At 41.4% G+C, this 22692-nt stretch overlaps 1 protein-coding gene across 1 annotated transcript in view; it reads right to left on the bottom strand.

Moving 5' to 3' along the window:
• RAPGEF5 (Rap guanine nucleotide exchange factor 5) overlaps positions 1–22692 on the bottom strand; it is a 997318-nt gene that overhangs the window by 77055 nt on the left and 897571 nt on the right. Inside the window, exons 18-21 of the mRNA XM_086941717.1 lie at positions 19534–19631; positions 18565–18687; positions 10879–11057; positions 7406–7496 (exon numbers count right to left, since the gene is read on the bottom strand). Coding sequence (XP_086797843.1) covers positions 7406–7496; positions 10879–11057; positions 18565–18687; positions 19534–19631 — 491 coding nt within the window. The remainder of the gene's footprint in view (positions 1–7405; positions 7497–10878; positions 11058–18564; positions 18688–19533; positions 19632–22692) is intronic.

The following is a 22692-nucleotide window of genomic DNA, read 5'->3' as shown; positions in this document are numbered from 1 at the left end:
GCAAGGTGTCAGAGGTTGAAAAGAAGTTTATAGGACAAGTAGATGACCGGTACAGAAGGCAGAAGATTCTAAAAATGTCAGGACAGTGGAAAACAGATTGGACCGAAGAAGAAAAAGCACACAAGAAGAAGGGTAGCAATGGTCCAATAGCTTTGGATAGAACGCAGAAAGGAAAGTTATGTTTAACTCGAAGCAAGACATATTATGAGAGTGTATTTGTAGGTGAAGTTAATTGCGAACATGCTTTTCGATTAGAGTATTATACGAAAGATTTTATGAAAGGGATGCAAGCGATTCCTAATGTATATTTTGTATGTGGAAGAAATGCCTATGTAAAACTGCCTGACAATTGGTATGGTTCGTGTTACTTGGCAATTGTCTTCCCCAAAATATATCATGCAAAGGATTTAGAGATCATAGAAGGAAAGGCTTCGAAAAGAGCGAAAAGGGAAGTAGGAGATGCTGAAGTAGTTGGAGACATATTTGGAGCAATGTTTCCTCTTTTAGGTTTAATACTTAATGATGTTAAGATCAGGAGACTAGCTAAAGTTGTAGATAGATTGTCTGCAAGTACTGCAAGGTCATTAATGCTAGTAGAAGGAGAGATGCAGTCGATTAGAGCAATGGTTCTTCAGAACCGTCTTGCTTTAGATGTTCTGCTAGCGAAAGAGGGCGGAGTTTGCAAGGCTTTGAAGGTCCAAGAATGTTGTACTTACATTCCAGACAATTCAAAACCACTTGAGAAAGTCATTTGGAACATTACACAGATACACCAAGAAATAGAAGATTTAACAAAAGTAAATGTTTGGGAAAAAGTAGGTCATGGAGTGGGAAAAGTTGGAAATTGGTTTGCCAATCTTGGTAAAAGTGTTGTGTGGTACATATTGAAACCTGTTTTAATAATATTAATTTGTATAATTACATTGTTGGGTTTAGTGAGACTGTACAAATGGTATAGGTCGAACCGGTTACAAAGGTCCATGAGAGAGCAAGAAAGGAGATTAGCTGCTTTACAAGATCAACAGTATAAAAGTTTAAGAGCTCTCGAGACGATAAAAAGAGGGAACCTTGTAACTAGTTCTGTGTAAAGTGTCATTCAAATTGAAATTAGTGATGACCCCAGAGGTCATCAAAGGGGGGAACTGAGAGAGCGCAATTTGAATGAAAAGTATATCCGTACCATATTTACAAGCATATCGCATAAACGTAGAAGTTGTAACATGAAATAGCACTTGTAGCGTAAAGTTAGCCGATGTAACTTAAGTAATAGGAAATGTATATGTAATCACTTTAGAAATGCATTAGAAAGACCGTGTACATGTAATGGTCTAATATAGAAATGTGAAAGTGCTTAAACGTGCTAAACTGAATATACGTATGTAATCTTTAAACGCAGAAAGAAGGCGAAATATAAAGTGAAGAAATGTGTAGACTATATAGCACTGTGAAAGAAAAGAATGTAAACGTTGTATTTTATGTAACATGGATTCAAGTATAATCACCGATTCGCTAATTCGATTATATATATATGTATGTGTGTTAAAGGTTATACTGTGTAGAAGAAGGAGTTTTAGAAAGTGTGGTCATGTGTGATTTTAACCTAACTGACCAAGAGTTCGCAAGAGAGTAGTCCACTGCATATAATTTAGTGGTCTCACAGGAACAGGGGATAGCCTTGATCTGTACGTGCGAGACAAGAGTCAAAGGTCTTGTTAGATTTAAGGTGACAATGTTGGACGAAGTTTATGGCCTAAGTGAGATAAGAGACGCTTGGAATTTGGGTCTTGTTTAGAAATGACCGTTCACAGGACCAAATGAGGTTACGAACACAATCGTAAAGAATGGAGTTCTGTTAAGGTGATAGACTTTGCTCTGAAAGTGTCAACTGGAATGTCAATGAAGTCACCAGCACGAAGACGAAGATGGTGCCTAAGAAGCAAGGTCAACTTAACGGACGACGTGAAGAGATGAAGCTATGGAAAAACCCAAGAATGAGAGCATGTGTAAATGTATACGTGGTGGGCGTCAAGGGGCGTTCCACCCATACTGTGATTGTGTATTTAGGGACAGCACCCTGGGGAGAAGATAGCGAAGAGCTCAGAGAGCAGAGAGAGAACAGAGCGCAAGAGAGCAGTAGGCCGAGGACCCTTAGAGAGCGGATGGGTAGGCAGAGAGGGTACTGTTTCTCAATATAAGTTACCATTAGAGGCTAAGAGAGTTTGAACTTCTTTGGAAGTCAAACTGCTGACACCTTTTTTAGGTAAGGAACTTGCGAATTAGGGATGTCACCTAGTATAGAGTAGGGACAGAATTAACTTGTTATTCTCTTTTTATAGATGACGCAACGGAACCACTTTGTGTCTATGTTTTTAATCTGTTGATTCTGGAATTGATTTTAATTGTATTCTTTTGTAGACTTAGATTCTTTAGGGAATTTATGTTCCTTTTAATTCCTGTATACTTGTTGAATCTTATCCTGAGAGGATTGTATATGCAACTGATATTAATTTTATATTAAACTTTCAAACTTTATCAGTCGTAAGTGGTTCTTCAGAGTTGCGTCAGTCTATGGGGTTGATTTAACCTATGTGGGGTTGTCTTTTACTCAATGATAGAAAATAATCGATCCAAAAGGAAGAATGAGATAAGTATCTAGGTAATCAGAAACAATATCAAAATCTCATTCCCCGCAACACCATCTTCTTAAATAGCTCTTACTGAATCTGGCAACTTTAGTGGGGATGGTGTATATCATCTTTAATGTTTGTGTGAAGGTTGCTCATCAAGGAGTCCTTTCTCTGCACGTTTCCATGTACCATGAAATCCTCACAGGTTAATTTTGTCAGTTAACAATGGTGTGTGGTGTTTTTGCTTGGGACTTTGGTTTTCATGTGAAGTCAACCAAGCACAGAGTGAGAAATTGTGTATAAAGCCCAATGAGAACTCGATCGCCCGTTCCTCGTCCAAATTTAAGGAGGCATGAGAACTCAGGCATTGGGAGGATATCACATATGACCATGTGCATACAGAATTGCCTAGTGCAAGACCGCATTGCCTCGTTCTAATGTGACTCACTGTAGACCAACTAATTAGCTGCTTGTTTCACCAGGTTCCAATCAGCCCCATTTGCTAGCATTTACCTGCAGCACCTTGCTTAATCTGCTGTTTATTAGTACCCTTCAAAGGATGCCCCAGTGTTGAGAATTTTGCTTCTTGCAAAGAGGGTTACTTCCTAACAAAACCTTCAAAATCACCCCTAAATTGATTTCGGGTATCCACAATACTATAGTGCAGTACTCTTGCTTTCACAATGTTAGGGTTGAATTCCAAATTATTGCAGGGTATTTTGCCTGGCTGGTGGTGTGGACAAGGGTTCATGCAAAAGCCTTAAACAAGAATTTTTGTAACGTATTTGCACATGGCTTGTGTTGAATTGTGGTATTGCCAAGCATGCTGTTTATCTGTTACAATGGTATTTATTTAACTTATTAAGTATGTAAGCTGTAACGTGGCCAGTTCATGATTGTTCGAGGCCGGAACCCTAAAACCAAAGAGGGAATAAGGAAATGAGCAAGCAAGTTCAAGTTTACAACTTTATTCGAATGTTTAAAAAACATCATAAAAGTATACAGTTTAAAACATTACATACACATGGTACTCAAAATACAGAAGCAAAAAACATAGTCACATGTTGTGGGAATTGCTGCACATAAAATTACAGGAAAACCATGCTAAGTCTAGCTCTAATAGATTTCAGAATAAAAGTGGCAGTATAAAAACAGATATCTGGGCTTGAAAGTGAAAAAAGAAGCCTCAAAGCGCTATCGGTAGTATACATATTATATTTAAGGAACATGGGTTTGAGGAAACAGATGCGTTGTGCTTTATACAGAGGACAGAATAATAGAAAGTGCATTGTGCTTTGTTTGGAAGAGTCATCACATGGACATGGGGTTACTGGATGTAATTTCATAGTCGGGAAAGCAACCAAGTTATGCACTATACCTAATCTTAGCCTTGAAAGAACAAACTGGTGGGACTGTCTATGGATAACTTTAAGGTACATTGGAATACCCCGGCTATCATCATTCAAGGACAGGTGGAAAATATATGTGGAATATTCTCTAGTAGCATAACTTCGCACATCCGATTTCGCCCTAAGATAGACATTTTTTACTTCCTGTTTGTCTAGAGTGTTCAAACTAGTAGGGTCATTTCCTAGGTCCATGTCAAACAGGTCTTTCACAGTCATAACTACATATTTTAACCATGGAATACTTAAAACTTTATCCAAGAGCAAACAGTATTTGATGATATCTTTAGTGAATGCTGTTTCCGGCTTGGTAAAAATGGATTTCCATACCAATAGTGGCCTTAACCCAGTGAGGTCGGACAGGTAATCCAGATCTAGTTCCGAATGGGTTAGAACAGTAGATGCCGAGGTGGGGAGACAAAGCAGCCGTTTAATGAACTTGTTTTCTTCATTTTGCAGGGCCTTGGCATTGCAATGTCCCCATACCCCCGAGCCATACAATGCTATCGAAGTACATCTGTGCTTGTATATAGTCAGCATATCAACAATGCGGCGGCTTCCTACTTTGGTGGCAAAGCGGAAGACGCCTAAGGATGCTTTCCCCATTCTCGCTTTGACATTTGTTTCCTCAGGAGCCCAAGATCCTCTATCGTTAAATGTGACTCCCAAATAGCAAAAATTTGTGACAGTTGCAATATGGTTTTCCTTAAAAGAGAAAGGTTTAAAAAGTTTCAGCTTTTTCCCACACACCATGACGAACGTTTTAGAATTATTAATTTTGAGTTTCCGTTTCAATATAAAATCATAGAACCCATCCATCAATTTTTGTAGGCCTATAGGAGTCCTAGAAAGAAGAACTGTATCATCGGCATACAATAATACCGGTATAGGGGTGCCTCCTACTTGGGGGGCATCAGCATGAATTTGCTTTAGTTCTTGTTCTACCGAGTTAATGAAGAGGGAAAAAAGCAACGGGGCTAATACACAGCCCTGTCGAATGCCAGATCTTACTCTAATCTTCCGTGTGCACTCACCCTCAGGACCATAACGAATTTGGGCGGATAGGTTAGAATAAAGTGTGGCCAGGAAATAGATAATATCGGGGGGGGCTCCCATACCCAGCAGAGTTGTCCATAACAGGGCATGGTCGACCAGATCAAATGCGCTTGAAAGATCTGCAAAGCACAGAAATAGTGATCCCGGCTTGGCCGTGGTATACTTCCCTATTAAAAGGTTCAAGTTAATACATTGTTCGATCGTACCAAGGCCCTTTCTAAAGCCGTATTGGGATGGGGCAAGAATGTTATTATCTACGGCCCAATCTTCCAAGCGAGCTAACAGGACCCTACTCAGGATTTTAAGTGAGGAATCCAAAAGGGAGATAGGGCGGTAGTTCTTGGCCTCTCCTCTATCCCCCTTTTTATAGATTGGAATGATAATAGATTCACCCCACGTGGAAGGGGTCCTGTTATCCATAGCAGCATTAAAGGCTATGGTCAATAGTGGACTCCAGAGGGCTGGATCATATTTGTATAGGTCGATCGGCACCCCGTCTGGGCCGGGGGCTTTTCCCCCTTTGCTATTCCTTATAGCCAAATCCACCTCATCGGTCGTTATTCTCGGGAAATCAACTAGGGTAGTGCAGATGATGTTATCATTGGCTAGGGACTCTCCAGTTGGATCAAAGATCCCTGAGAAATGGGCCACCCATCCCTCTTCACTAACTTGGGCAGTGAGGACAGGGAATTCCTCTTTTTGCAGGAATGGGCTATTGATGGTGCTCCACAATAGTTTGCTGTCCCGGAGGGCTGCGGCTTTACTCAGATCTTCCCAGGCTATTTCTCTAAGTTCTTGTTTCCTGGTTTTGAGCGCATTTTTATAAATGGCCAGAAATGAGCAAGCATGCATGCCTACTAGGAGCTTTCGGAAGTATCCTCACATAAAGGAACCACCCACTTTGGATGGTACTTTCTGTGACTAGCAGAAGTAGCAGTATTATTCAAGGCCACGAATATATTTGAGTGAACACTACTGCATACTCCGCCGAACTCAGTCACAGCAGCAGAGTGATTTCTTCATATAAGTACAACTTATGAACGTTCTTGAAAACTTCAATACCAGTTCTGAAAAAAAACTCCACAACATCACTTTCTTAATAATACATTATCATGCTTAACATAACACCCCTGTTTTGTTCTATCGGTATTCTTTCACATCTCACTTTTGTCACATCCAAAATCTCTTCCTGGTTCCCGTTGACGGTCATTCTTTGTCGATAGGGCAGATGGGGGCAAGACAAACTCTGACAGTGGTGTAGAGAGTAGTGGAGAAGTGTGGCTCAGGGTTAGAGGCGGCAGACCCATAAGCTGAGATCGGTCCTGGACCATGGTTCAATTCCCCGCCACGGCGGGTCTTGGGCTTAAAAATTCCACGGACTCGATAATTCTCGTTCTGGTGCCTACTCGACTCACGGGTTCACACTCTGCGACTCTGGGCAATAGCTTGCTTAATCTCCACTACGGCCCCTCGCGGGTGGATGCCTGGCTTTCACCTTGTGGATACCCTGCTGGGGTTATCTCACAGGGGAATACCAGGACGGGTTCCCAAGGTAAGCGCCTTGATGCCTTTGGGTGATACGTGCGCTATATAAATCGCAATACATTTACATTTACAGAGAGGAAGATGGCATTTGCAGGTGTGGCTGGGTGGTCTGTGCTTGTGCAGGAGAATCATTGAATAGTATGGGTAAGCTCGCACACTTTTACCTGCCTGGCTGCTGCTGGTTTAAAATGTATTAGTCCTTCAAAACACGAGCATATATCGCACCCAGGTAGGTGCTATACATATCAATGAATGACTCGACAGGTGTTTTAATAAATATTGAAAACTGTGAAAATGATGGGGAAACGATTTAATATTCCAACTCTGAAAGATAATGGTGCCTGCTATTTACTTAGAAGTAGTCCTAACCCCTCCTAGATTGCTGATATGCATTTGTGGACTGCTCTGCCTCCTGTATGTGTGATCCAAGATGTAGAAAGCTCTCTAAACCCGCATCACCATCTCTTTTGCTTAAAAAAAAACATTTGCCCTTCATGGTCCTCTTCACAGCTGCATTCAAATATTACTTACCAATTCAGGCAACGTCTGCCTTCCTTCCTACTGCAAAGACTAGCTGTCAAGTGCATCATCCCAGGCTAATGCTATGGTTCTCAGGCAGAAAGGCATTTCAGAATCCCCAGCAGGAATGAACTGCACTATCTAGTCTGCAAGACACGTCTGTTTTCTTCAAAGCTTTGTGCCCGAGGAGTTACCCTTATTTCACCTTTCTAGAAGGTCACTCTAAACAAGCAGTGCTAGAAATGTCCTTACCTCCCAGGTCTGAGACAGCCGGCTCACAGATGCAGTATTGAGTCCCATGATAATGGCAAAAAAGGAGTTTAGATTTTTCTGAGCTTTGCAACTGTAGAAGAGAAAACATCCAATGAATTTGTTACATTCTTTGCACTGCACCTGTAACCAGCAGACACCAAATGTTGATACGGGAAAAGTAAATCGTGCAGCCATATTTGTTGTTTTTCTAGAATACAATAAAAGCATGCTGCTTTTTTATTTTTAACGCACCACAATGAATTTTCCGCAGAGAACTATTTTACAAAGGAGGAAACTGAACATTGTACACTTGCATCACTGTGGCTACAATATTGTTCCAGAAGGGGTTGATTTAGATCTTGGCGGGCGTGTGACTCCTTCACTGCGGTGATGGCTATCCCAGCCACAGAAATATAAATCCCATCATGTCCTATGGGATTTACAGTTCCGCAGATGGGATATCCCTCCCGCTGTGATGGAGTAACCCATCTGCCAAGATCTAAATCAGACCCTAAGTCTGTTCTCTTATATGTTTTTGTGTTTTCTGTTGGTGGTGCATACCCTGCAACTGTGATTTTGTACTCAGGAGAGCGCCAACTACAGCGCTGACGGAAGGAAACGCAAAAAATAAGCACGTTTCAACACGTCCTTACTCCTCCCAGCACTCAGGTCTCCAAAGCGTGAATAATCTTGTTAATTTGAGCAGCATCAATCCACAACAGTTGAAGGAGCACTAGGAACAGATCGTTCCTCGGCTGCATGGCTGAGTCACAGGACTCCAGCACCACACTAACTAGGGCCCATTTGTGCCAAGAAGTGAGTGAGGTTGCCATATGTTATCTTTTTCTTCTGGGCATAGCCAGTGATGACAAATAATATTGACTTATACGTTAATGGTAATGGTTGAGATACAGAAACGGACAAAACTGAGATAGAAAGAAAAATAACCTTCCCAGGGATACCTTAAAATAAGGGGCCCTGGGCAATTGCCCAATTTGCCCGTGCCTTAATATGTCTTTAGTATTAGTAGGAGGTAAACTTAAGCAGAGAGGGAGAGGAAGCGTTTGCATCATTGGGTCTCGTCCTGGAGCTATGCCGGTACCTAGCCTATGCTTGGGAACAAAAATAGAGTTTATATTTTTATTGTGTTTGACCTCACATTAACTCTGCAATGAAAATGTAAGACTTGCCCACTTGCTATTGCACACACAACTGTCACCTTTAGGTGATCTTGTTATCTTATACACTACTCTTAAAAGGTAAAAGCACCGCAAAAGCAGTGCGCTAATGCTGTTCAATAGTTTCTAGCTTTGCCAACAAACATGCTACTCACATCCATACCTTCATCAAAGATGACAATCTTGACCTTTTCTCATTACGAAGGCCTGGTTGACAGACACCACTGACTCTGTATTTAGTATCCATGATACATTAAATCACGAGCGTCACCATCCAATTCCAACATCAGCACTTCTATTGAGCCTTTTATAAATGCCCCTCAGACTTAACTGCATAATACTAACCTGTTAATGCATAACAAGTCTAACCAATGCCTTTGTCACAGAAATTCACCATCTCACTCTCGCATCACTTCCTTACATCCCACCACCTCATAGAACTCAGTAAAAAGCGTTATGTACCTTCAGTTCCAATCTAGCAGGCTCCTTTCCCAAGTCAACGTTGATAACCACCCATAGGTTTTTAACACTTGCATATCGTTTTGACCAAGGAGAACCATGTACCACTTCTGAAAGATACATGTATTGGCAAAGCCAATCAGGCTCGCTTATGAGAGCTACTGGCTTTGGCTATGTTTTGTAGCCATGCTGTACCGCCACATGGTTGCTTCGCAGTGTGGCTACAACTCATTTTAAAAAGTGCTGTGATGCAGCCAGGGCTAATATGCTTTTTTTCAAGCAGGTTAGTGCTGGATACACCATAGTCTTTTTTGCTTAATATATTACTTTTAGCACCATGGTGCACAGCAGCCACATTGGTAAACAGCATGGCTACAAATCATTGCCAAAGTCAGCAATACCCAGAGTGTGCAGCATGACCAAAAAGGAGTAGCAAGAACTATTGGTTTGCCAATGCGTGTTAGGTCTCAGCACAACACTCCTGTGAGTCTAAGCAAATCAATAGTTTACCCCATGCGTGGAAAGGAGAAAAGCATTACATTTGGCAAAAAAATCCGATCACATAAATGATGCAATTGCACACATGTCCATGTCTTAATAAAAACATATTTAGAAGCAGATACCTTATGTTGTCACAATACACACCCATTTCAAAGGAGAAAACTGTTTTTTTTAAATGTGTGCGCCTTAACTCCTTTGCTGCGTCGAACGTTCAGCACCCAGTGCTGAACGTTCGAATAACGAGCGCTGGCCCGTCGGCCAACGGTCGTTTGCAGCACTGGGGAGGTAGCGTTGCCGTCGGCCGTTGGCCGGCGGCAGCGCTTAAGGGGTTAATAAAACATAGTTACAAATGGGAAGAGGTTCAATAACATTGACAGGGAAGAGGAAACAATCAAAGTAATACCCCAATCACATCAAGATCAACTGAAGAACATCAATCAAGCTGAATCAATTGGTACTTGGTCCATGCTCCAGTCGAAAAAAGAGGAAGAGCAGCCAGCACACCCACGCCAATTTGAAGGCAGCAAATAAGTGACAATGACTCCAAAGCATGGTAAGCAATGGACGGGCTCCATGCATCTTGTATACAATATCCTTCGCAAGCGAAAGCACATGCACAGTTGCAAAGGAGACCAAAAAAAAGAGACCACAGCACAAGCCTGGTTTAATGATACTCTGAAAATTTTCACAAATGAGAGTTGCATACACAATGCTCTCTTTATGCCAACATCCAACCCAAACACACTAGAATAGACTAATAAAAAAGGTTTTGAGACACAAACGCTTATTTTTCGGAAAGTCTGTGCGAAATGTGCAGTTATACAAAGAGTCATAGTCACCCAGTGACTGCAAACTATGCTGCCAGATTCAAGAAGTCTGTGACACCATAAACATCTTTGTGATAGAAAACATCAAGTCAATCAGTAACACTCTGGCTTGTGCCAAGCCTCCAACCAACATCTACAGACAAGGAACCACAACTCTTACTAAGTTTCTTTCATGGTATTGTACTTAAGATCTACTGTATGGACTGTTCCTTCTTTTTGACTTGAAAACAAAGACAGGTGGGTTATTTGCATATGTGCGGCTTAAGCAAACTAAAGCTGTCCGTTCATTGTGGGAGCTTCCTTATGGACTGTGACGAGGAAGTTAGCATTTTTTGTGTTGACCCTGTGAGTCTGAGATTTTATCAGGAAGACCGTCTTGTAAGAATCCACCACAGAAATGACCTTTCATAAATTTGTTTTCTATCCGATGACTACATTTTACATTAAGCACCCACACACAACATAATTTAAAAAAATACAACCAATTAAAACATTATATTTAACTTACTGAGCTGCAATTTTGATGAACTTTTTCACTAGCTGCACACGTTTGACAAGCTGGCTGCAGAGAAGGATCTCTGTGGCTACCCAGAGCTGAACTTCGTTACATCTTTGAAGCAGGAGGCTGAGGTTGACTGTATTTTCTGCATTCCCTTGTCTGCTGAAGGTGAAGTAAATCAGCTCTTGCTGTGAAAGAGAGAATGGAGTAGAAGCTGAATATTACTGCCACACATAATTATTTATTGTGCGTAAAGACAAGGCTTAAGGGCCCATACAACAGAGAACCAATAGATAACTATAAAAAAACAATAAAAATAGTGTCATGTTGCAGTGGGTGTGCGAAAGTGAGTGTGTGTTGGGGGGAGAGCAGAGTGTGGCTTGAAACCTGATTTTGCATGTAGTCACCTATCAGGGTGAAATATATTACAGTCTCTTCTTATGACCCTTTCTGTATAACAATCTGACTGACAGAGATCCTCTGCAATAACATTATCAAACTAGAGCTGTTTCCTTTTCTTCAAGGACTATCACCAAGCGTACTTCCTCAGCCTTGATTTGTATTCCAAAATAAACGCTGTGGAATACAGCTTTTTTATAGTAGTGCAGACTGTGGCCAATCCTTGAAATGGTCAGCATTTTGGGCCAATCTGGGAACTTTGTTAGGGGTCTGACGAGTCACACAGACTCTCCCGAGGGACAGCAGTCAAATAGTTCACCTCTTTGTTGGCTGAAGTAAGAGCTGACCTTCTTGGAACGGTCATCCCCCAAACATTTTGCCCCCGACTGTTTTCTGAATTCATTTTTGTTGGCATTAGAACTCTGAAGACCTTACCATAGCTAACCAGTGCTAAAGTGCTTGTGCTCTCTCCCTATCACATGGTAAATGTAGTTTACACCAGATTGGCACAATTTATTTACTTGTATGTCCATAATAATTGTATTCCCCTAGTATATGGTACTGAAAGTACACATTACCTGTAATTAAAGTAGCCCTTAAAAACATGTCTTAGGCCTGCCATAGCAGCCTGCAGTGCAGTTACTGCCATTTTGACCTGGCAAAATAAACCTTTTGTCAGTCCTATACCTTCCTTTTTAATACATATAGGTCATCTGTAAAGCCATAAAGGCCCATAGGTCAGATTGTTTGTATTTAAAACAATTGCACATGTGGGTTTAGGTTTTATATGTGCAGGTAGTGAAACTCCAAAGTCGATTTTCACCATTGCCAGGCTTACCTCTCCCATAAACTTGCAGTGGATTGCCTTATTACATTTAATACGTCTAAAGGTTTGATTGAGAACAGATAGAGATGTTAGGTTTAGAATTACATGAATTGGAATAAAATCCTCTTCAATGGCAAAGTCAGTTTAAAGTCACAGTTATGAAAATGTCACATTAAGACAGTTGGTATTTTTTGTCCTAGCCAATGTCCCTTCTCCCAGTGTTCTGGGTCGCATGACTGTGTATGGCTGTGCTGTTGGGAGCTATGTTCTGCTTCCAGACAGTTACACAAAAGGGGACTAAAAATTAGTAGGATGGGCCATCCTGCTAAGAATGCTGGAGGAGGAGCTGTACCCCGTCCCGTTTAATCAAAGCGCTTCCCTCCAGCACATACAAAGGACCCTGACACTAGCCTTTTATCATCCCAGGCTTCTGGGTGCCTTGTTAGGCGAAGGGAAGAATGTTCTAGAACCAGATGTGACAGTAGCAAAGGGAATCACCCAACTTCAAAGGCTGGCATCAGATATAAAGTTTGGACCCTGAGAACAACTCTTAACTACACTACTGGACCTAAGGAAGACTTCAGGAGGGCTGCATTGACCCCAGAGAACTGACCTGCTGCTACTAGAGGACTGCAATGCTGTTTGAATGAGCACTGGACCATCTCCTTGATCCCACGACCACCAGTCGTGTTCCAAGGGCTAGTTGCCTGGCCCTTTTTGTGAGCCATAGTGACATACCAAGCTCCTAGGGCCTTGCAACCTGCACCTTGCCTCTGATGTAGTGAGTACTAGCCACTCAAGTGATGTCCTCTAGGTTCTGGAACCTTGGAAGTGGTGTTAAAGGAGCTGTTCCTGCCTGACCCTAAACTTGGGACTTAAAAATATTTTCACCAAAAACTTCCTGGAGAATCGACAGAAGACAGGGACCAATCTGCTAACGGATCCGACCCCTCCCAAGGGAACAGTCTAGCCCCACCCTTATCCACCCATGGGAAAAGTCTAACTGCGAACTGCCAGGCCAGGTCCTCCCCAGAACGGAAACAAGCAACCTGGGACCAGTTTCGGGTTATCACCTCTTATCAACCAGGATAGCTTGACTCCAGTGGCACAGCGAGCAAGGGACACATGTCACACTTAGCAAAGAATGCAAGGAAGCATAGAGATCTAAACCTCTCAAAGTCCAAGCAAAGTGGTCTAAGCATTCAGGGAAAAATCTATATAGGGATCTGCAAGGCATCTGCAAAGAATCTAAAAGGCATGTGAAAAGAATCTGAATCTCCAAAAGTACAAACACTAAGCTATAACACACAAGTCTTCTTGGGCAACACCCCTTTGTATGCATCATCAGGGGTCTATTGTCTTTTTCCACTTCTCACGTTGTAGGCTCTAACAATTTCTAAATATCCCACACCAAACATGGGAACAACATCGTCTTCTCTTGCAGAGGATGCGGAGGGTGTTGAAGGAGCTGGAGGTGACGGCGTTGACCTGTTGGTTCATGGTGAGTGATGAGTCGAGTACAATGCCCAGGTTCTTGGCGTGGTCTGAAGGGGTAGTTGGGCTTCTGAGGGTGGTCGGCCACCAGGTGCTGTCCTTTGCAGAAGGGGTGGTACAGAGGATGAGGAATTCTGTCTTCTCTGAGTCGAGCTTCAGGCAGCTGTTTGCCATCCAGACTGCGACGTCTTGCATTCCTTTCTGGAAGCTGAGTTTGGCATTGGTGGGGTCTTCGGTGAGGGAGAGGATGAGCTGGGTGTCATCGGTGTAGGATACAATGTTGAGGCTGTGTTGTTGGAGGATGGCTGCGAGGGGGGCCATGTATATGTTGGAGAGGGTGGGGCTCAGTGATGAACCCTGTGGGACTCTGCAGGTGATTTCCATGGGGTTGGAGAGGAAGGGTGGGAGTCTGATCCTTTGGTTTCTTCCGGTGAGAAATAATCGGATCCAGTCCAGGGCTGTTCCTTGTATGCCTGCATCATGTACTCTGGCGACTAGTGTGCGGTGGGAGATGGTGTCGAAGGCTGCTGATAGGTCGAGTAGGATGAGGGCTGCAGAGTGGCCTTGGTCCAGGAAGGTGCGCATGTTTTCTGTGGAGGCGAGTAGGGCGGTCTCTGTGCTGTGGTTGCTTTGCAATCCGGATTGGGATGGGTCGAGAACGGCATTCTCTTCAATGAATCTGTTATGAAGTTGTGATGTATCTGTGATGTTTAAAGGATGGGCAAAGTTGTGCTTCAGCAGTATCTTGCTACTCAAACAAATAAAAGACAGAATGCTGAACAATTCAAACATTCGCCCTCAGTCAAGCAATCTGGGTTAAATCCATTGTTCTTTTGCTCACCATGTCTCCCCAGTTTGGACCCAGCTATATGTAAATCAGTCTTGACCCTGTTCATAATGGCAACAGTCCAGCACTAACTCTCAAGCCAGATTCTCCCTGGACCGTAAACAAGCATCCTGGGACCGGTTTCAGGGTATCTCCTCTCATCAGCCAGGCTAGCTTAAATCCATTGACACAGCAAGCAAGAAACACACTTCTGGGCATACCCAATCCACTTGCTAAGTGTGTTTTAGGCTAACATTTACCTGATCCAAGAAGACTGAGTTTCTAAAATGGTGACACCTCCATGCTTATTTTTTTATTGCTTAGTTCTTATTTCCTTCATGGAAATTCCTGATTTTTGAGATCCTTCAGATTCTAAGAACCATCCTTTAGCTGGGACATTGCTTGAGGTGAATTACTTATGTACAGACAGCAAAACCTGCTACTCTTTTCTGAGCATCAGATACTCCTATTGATCTTTTGTATTGCCGTGATTGAACTGCTTGTTTGCCTAATATTGGTCCGCCTCAATTTCTTCTGTAGGTTAGGCCTACCTGTTTTTATTTTGTACCTTTGTAGAATGTTAAGAATTCTGTACCTTAATTTGATTTTATAATTTGCTATAGCCCTTCTTAACCCTAGCTACCAATTCCTGCTCTTCATCGTGTAGCCAAATGGGTTGCACTGTTAATTTATATTGATGGATTAAATAGTAACTCTCCTCACCCCTCAGTGTGAATAAGAAAGGTTTATTGGATGAGGATATATGGTAAGAGACTAGGCTCAATATGCTGCATTAGTACAGTGGACTCACACTCATGGAGTTTGTATGCCGTCTCCTCGCTTACAGATGGTGACGATTCACTTGTTGAGAACATATTACACATTTTTAAAGCAGTTTTTAAATCAAGAAATCCTGACAGAGTTCAGAATGTACTGTAAAGGATGTTCACACTTTTGAGATTCAAGTAGATTTAATTATTAAATTATATGACTCAAATTGACGGATTGCCAATAGAAGAAAATAGAGGTACACTGAGAGAAGCACTGAGAAATGTTTGCACATTTCTATAATAGACATGTTACTTAATCATGTTTTGTTTTAAAACACATACATAATAGAGCTAATTAGATAATGCTGGAAGTAGTAATTCGAAAATGAGATATCATAGCGAAAAACCTTTTTGTATTGAAAAAATCTGCATGGTAAATAGTAATTAACAAGTAATGAGCAAAACAAAACCAAGCCACAAGACACTGTATGTTAAACAGCCACTCAGCAAAAGGTATGCCCAGGGGCAACGCAGGTTTTACAGTCATTTTCTTCAGGGAGACACAGCCTTTCTGGTATGCGGTTTCACCCAAAGAAAATATGTCTGGCAAGAGCAACACTCATCTAATCAGTAATTACCTCAAGGCGAGAACGAAGACACACATAATCGCATAACAGATGAATTGGTTTTATCCTGTGCCTTGTAACCAGTACATTATCATTATGAAATTCAAATGAAGGCGATTAGCATACAAAGTTATATATAATGTCACTAGTGATCATTAATCATGTCAACAGTGCACACAAGAAACAAAGAAACAAGGGAATATTTAAACTTGCAGCAAACAGATGTGGTAAGAGGCATTATTTGGAGAAGTATTAATGTACTCTAAGATCTCAATAGTGAGGGAATACCAGTGTTATATTGGTGCTATGCCACATAACATTTCTGAATGGTCAGTGTCTTCTGTGTAAAAAATATATCTCCTCATAAACATCAATTCTGAGGTCCCACTGTTTATTTTTCGAAAACCCTTCAATGCATATACGTAGAAAGAAGGGCTATATTGCCACTGTCAGAAAACAGATGTTGAAAAGAGCAATGCTTTGCTGCTCTACTATTGTAGCTATTGCAATTTGCAAAATTGTATGACACATAATATGCATCTGAAGGGAAATGAGGTATACACTTTAATGATGTTAAGGAAATGAAGAGGAACAAAAGTACAGTGTTTAGTTTACACACAAACGTTCTCAGTGTGACACGAACGAAAATACTTTTTTTGCACTGAAATAAGATTAGCAATAGATGGTGGGCTATGACTGACAACATAATAAATATTGAAATTTGCGAAGAAAGCATGACACCCCAAACAATAACAATCTAAAAAATTACATTGTTGATAGCACAGCAAACTCCACAATCAAATACATGACTGGAGATATAACTGGATGCGCTCTGTGATTTTATGTGGGAGGTTTGGGGTGAGGTTATAATTGTGTGGCCCACCATAACGGGGCAGTTCAATGGTCTATGGGGTATAACTTCCATTAAAAATTATTTTCAGAAGTGTGGGCTATTTTAAGTATGCACCATTGCACGTCCCCCTTGTTTGCCAGTGCTTCTGACCCCAGAGCCCACAATATACAAATTCTGGGTGCATGTGGTGGTATTTAGGCATGAACCGGGTCTGACCTACCTGCCCAAGCCTGGAGGCTGAAGGTGTTGCACAATGGGTGTCATCGTCAGCCAGCACTGCACCCAGTTCTACTGTGCTACATCCAGTTCAGCCATGACCGGTAGACTCTGCACAAGACTTGGCTTTAGTCACAGCCTACTAACAGTTTCTAGTGCCTGAGCTTGTATTACATAATCATTACCTATCCCAAACAGGCTTTGGGAACCGAAAATATTCTTGGATAGCTTTGGTCTTCAGCCATGCCTCAAGCTCTTACTAGAGATATTGGACATCATAGAAGCCCTAAGGCCAGTCAACAAGACCCCAAATCTCACCTAATACAGTTTTGAACTATGCCTAGTGAGGTTTAAAAGCTGGGTAGGGTCAGTGGGTATGTACTGTACCAATTACCTCTGGCCGCATATCCTACAATGCATAGTATTTGGCCATGTGCAATGAGCTGTAAGTGCTGTGTATACTCTTTGTCCAGGATATGCCCCTGGTCACCCCTGGAACCTGAACCCACAGGGCACAGCTATTGACTGTAATCAGACGTCTTAAATACAGGTTGTGCCCTTTGACCATACCTTGCACTATGTGCCCAGAGTCAGGAGGCATTACTATAGTACTCTGGGGAAATGGCATTACCTTCAGCAGTTCCAAAGGGTTCAGGTCATTTATGTCATCCATTGTAAGCCTAGAAACTGCTTGAACAAATTGCACATGGGTTCACATAATCACTATGAATGTTGCTGTCCTTGTATCCACATTGGATTATCTTTCATTAGTCAGAGGCTCCAGTAACAAAAGGTCCCTTACTCATTGTCGCTACAAATACTTCTTTAATAACAGAACAACCAATCAAATTCTGTTTTAACTCTTTGAAAATATGGTCTATGGACCTCAGATTGTTTCTCACTCACATATTTGCACATTTTGAATTTAAAACTACAGACGAAATACAAGAACAGATTTGTACTACGTTTTATAAATAACAAAGGGAAATGGACACATTTGGTATCACTCCATCCGGCAGTATTTTCTCTAGGTCATCCCAAAAGTTGATATTGAATTGAACCAGAGAAATAACATGCTGGGACCACAAATACCTTAAAGCTTCGCTGCTATCTACATACAACTTAAAACAAACGAACAAAATGAGCAGCAGTTTATTTGGGAATGATAATCGCAAAAGTAATTTTTCTATGTTAAGAACGATCAAACCGTAATAACTACAGGACAACAGAAGTATTATCACCATCTCTGTCATAGACATACACAACATGCGGAAGGGATACATTCAACTGTATATGCATAATACATGCACTCAAAAGGAAATAGCAGCTCCAAGACAAACGTATTATGAGTCAGACACCAAAGACCAAAAATTACAAAAGCTGCAAAAATACACGCTAATTACTTTTAAGTACAATTGGTAAATGATACTGTAGCGTGGTATTTCAAAGTCACAGAAAATTACTAAAGGAACTCCAATGGCCCAAAAAGCTCAGTTTTCAATGTAAGTAGTTATATTGTTGTCAAACTTTGATCATTACCGTGACATCACCATGTTCTCAAACTAAGATACTTGATGCACATCTACAAGATCTATTATACCTAAAACTTCAAGTGCAGGGGCGGTGGTGAACATATCAAATAAAGCTGTGGTGCATTTGTAAGACATGTAAAAAACTGAGCTCACCTCGTGGATTGAATTAAAGAGACTCCAGTCAAAGTTTGTTAACTCCATTGCAAGATCCCAAGTGTTCATCCCAAGAATCCGTACTGACCTATGCTGCGATTCTTCATTCTCAACAAATGGGTTCTAAAAGAAAGGAGAAGAGCAGAAGCTTCTTTTGTAAATTTAGATCTATTTAGTTGGAATTTACTGAAATGTATTAGGGAAGTGGCATGTGATGTGGGCTCTTTACTTTGTGCTGAATTTCTATATATTGGACTAAATTACAAATTCAGACACCAATCTAAAAATCTGAAAAGAGTATTTACAGGCCTCACGTGCAAATATATTCTATGATATAAGCTGGCTTTAGAATGATTCTGACATCAAATTTCTGCTCATAACTCAGAAAAGCATTTAAAGTCCAGTACAGATATATTTTCTGACAAAAGACTGTGTAAGCAGCATTAACAAATGAAAGATTGTGCATTTCTGCAGGTCAAAAATAAATGTTATTTTAAAAATAAATGTATTATAACATAATCAGACTTTCACTTTGTTGAAAATATGCCAATACCCCAGCATTTTTAGAGAAGAGATCTGTAGAGAAAAGAAAAACAGGAAAAAGAACAATGCATTTCAAAATGTAGACCTTAAAAGGTATTCAAATTATACACCATGTTCCAAGGATTGTATGTACACTCTTGGTTTACAAGACTAAAGAAGTAGTGCTGACGAGGGTAAAAGATGCAGCACTGGCACTGCCGAATACTATGAAACACATTGTTATTCGTAACCTCTTAAACCACAGAGTTTAACTATTAAGAACAGATATTTTTATGTCTTAAGCTGAATTCGGATGCTTTGATCCAATTGTAGTTTGAGTTGGCTTATAACATGCCACAAATTTATTCTAATTGTTTATTCAGAATAAGATATTTCTAAAAATAGTTACATGGAACAACAAAATCATGCATAATCTATGATTCTCACCAATATATCACTTAAATCCTTCCTGTACGTAAATATCCGACTTGACGTCTCGAGAGACTTTGAGAGGGCCAGGTCATTAGGCTGCAGTTCGTGTTTCTCTACAAAGACATTTTCAGTGTTAGAAGGATGGCAAGCACAAACAATATTTAGGAATGCTCTATGATAACAAAGTATTAACATCAAATCACATTTTAAAAGAAAAAGATTGCCACTCTGTAGACACGTGCGTGATATTCCACAGATCTCATTTGCATAATTAGTAAGTCACCATAACGTGAATATATACTCCTTCTATGTCATGGTGTAGCTTATGCTGCCCACATCTTTTCTATATGGTTAAGTCCCTATTCATGTTCTCTATCATAATCCAATATTTACCATTCCTGTGCCATACCCAAGCTGCCAAAAGAGTATACAGCAACTAATCTTGCATATTAATCGAATATATTTAGGGTTAACTATATACTTCACACAACATATACTTGTCTAGAAATGTATTGTGTTTGATGTAGCATGATTTGTAAAAATCATAACACATGACACATTCTCAAATTAAGTAAATGAAAAGCTGAAAGTACGCTTTGCACACATTTGACATAGTGAACATGAAAATGAGACAAGTGTAGTACAAGCACTGTAAACGTGTGCTTTAAAACATGAACAAAAGAAAAAATACATACAAGACAATACTAATACATATAAACATGTTGAACTAATACATTTATAATGCTTATGTTGCTTATCAACGTATATTGATGGAATTTTGATGTTAAGTGAAGTGGTCTAGTCTTTCAAATGCTTTCTGTTGAGAATGCACCATTAAGAAAGATCTGTGCAAAAACGTGTAGAAATGAAATACAAGCTTAAAATGTTGCATAGTAACACTAGAGCTTCTATAGTTTATGAAAATATAAAAACAAATTTTTGAATATAAATTTGAAAAAATATGCACTTATGTGAATATTGTGAAAAATTATGGCAATAGGGTATTTCTAGCACTAGCTATTTTTATGTAATAATGACTGGTGAATATTCTACACAATCTTTTTGTGAATTGATTTAATTTCACTATATGTGATATTGGATTAAAAATGTTATCCATTTAAACATGGGATGCTAACTTAAATGCCTTTTCAAAATGTTTGGTCTAATGCTGACCTTTCCCCTGACTTTATACAATGGTTCATTTTCTACTGTTGAAATGTTGCTTTTTTTGTCCTGTGCATTTGTACACCCTGACATTCCTGAATGTTTCTTCAATGTATACAGTGAAATATTCCTGTGAGACCAGGATTGCTGCTGTTACCTGTGATAGCAACATTAGATCTGATTACATTGCCGGACGTTTGGGCCGCCGCCCACTATCGCGGCAGTCAGGAGACCGCCCAACAAGCAGGCGGTGGTCCAACCACCATATTATGATGCAGCCACTGGGTTGGCAGTTGCAAAGTGCTCTTTTCAACTGCAGCATGTGCTGCAGCCCAGGAGAAGGGCCACAGCACAAGCTACCATGAAAAGGAGCACTATTTGTCTGTCCTTGTGTGGAAAATTAGAGAAATTGATGTACATAAACAGCGTTCATTTCCCTTTTCCCACTCCTCTCCCTGTAAGCACCATGAATACCATAAAATATTGACCGCATCACTCCGCCAGCAAAAGCCCGTACCCATATGTACATGACAGCCATTCTAGGCACCCTGGCCTTTTTCCCGCTCATTAGAATCACCGGCTTCCCTTCTGCGCGTATTTGAACCCCCCCCCCTCTCTCACATGCATAGACCATGAAACCCTCTCCCTCTGCGCGACCCTGCCCTGCAAGGCAACCCTTCTGCTTGACCCGCGCAAACCCCCCATCTCCTCTTGAAGAGGCATCCTTCGCCTCAGCTGACATAGCCCTCCCCAGCTGCACCTGACTGCCCCCGCTCTCTCATGTATGGGTCATAAGATCTCTCTCTCTGTGCGACTCTGTCCCTGTGCACACCCTGGCTTCCCCCCTCCCCTTCTCCCTCACACGAGCAAGTCATAAACCATCCTCTTCTGCAAGACCCTGTCCTTGGGAGTCCCGGCCGCGCCTGACCAACACCTCCTTTCCTTTTATGAATAACCCCTCTGTTAGTAAACCCTCCCTCCGCGATGGACTGTCCACACATGTCCGAGGCCATCGCCTAAGCCGGAAGATACTGTTTATTGCCCCTTATGGTATGGAGTCACTCCTCTTCAAAGAACCCACTATTGATCCTGGCTTCCCCACCCCTTGGGATACGATCAGGCGCACATCTCCTAATAATCAGCGGAACACTCAGCTGCGTCATTGCCCCCTCCCTTATCTACAGTTCAAGGGTCTCTATTGATAACATATGTGGGGTAGGATTGACACGAGGATTATAGGGATGTCTTTTCTTTGTGTCACAATGTCCTGATTGTAATGCCAAGTGTTTTGTAAGGTATAAAAGAAGATGTCTCAGCTCACTTGTTAGAGCACCTCCCGATGACATCTTGTTTCGTGTCTGAAATGACAGGCTCTCCTCATGAGTAATAAACTCTGTTCTTGTGATTCCTGCTCCCAGCGCCCGTCTCTTTATTTGGTAACTATTCAGAATGGGAACTAAGAGGCGACTTGCGCCAGCAGCCTGGGCATCGATCGTAATATGGGCTCCCGTTCCACAATTGGCGTCCCAACGCGGGGTCCATCAGTGACATAAGGTCCAGTAAGAGAGATCCAGACGATGAGGTGAACATCTAAATGATCGGAGTATACCTGCCTTGAGAGGGCCCTCGTCCGGCTGCCGATTGAATGAACTTCACCGATTCTGAACGGACCTCTCTCGAGTGACCTACTGTCCTGACTGGAATCCCACAGGACTGCTGCGGTAAAATCATGGAGTAAGAGAACGATCGGGCGCTGGAAGGAGGAATGCGAAGAACTGCCCACACGGTCCGGTCCGGGTAAGGTTGCGTAAATGCGACAAATTGTGAAATGATTGTTTGATTTGGATAATACTAGTATTACGCTTTGTTGAACCCTCTGGAGATTCACCGTCTGCAAACGGAGAAAACAACAGGCTCTCTCTTTGCAAGCAGTGAAGGATAGGTAACGCAGACTTTTGTCCCCATTGTAATCCGTCGTGCCTATCTTCCTCCCCCACTGTTTCCCGAACT

Source organism: Lissotriton vulgaris, chromosome 10 (assembly GCF_964263255.1).
Source record: "Lissotriton vulgaris chromosome 10, aLisVul1.2, whole genome shotgun sequence".
Classification (NCBI taxonomy): domain Eukaryota; kingdom Metazoa; phylum Chordata; class Amphibia; order Caudata; family Salamandridae; genus Lissotriton; species Lissotriton vulgaris.
This window is presented reverse-complemented; position numbering and strand designations above follow the sequence as displayed.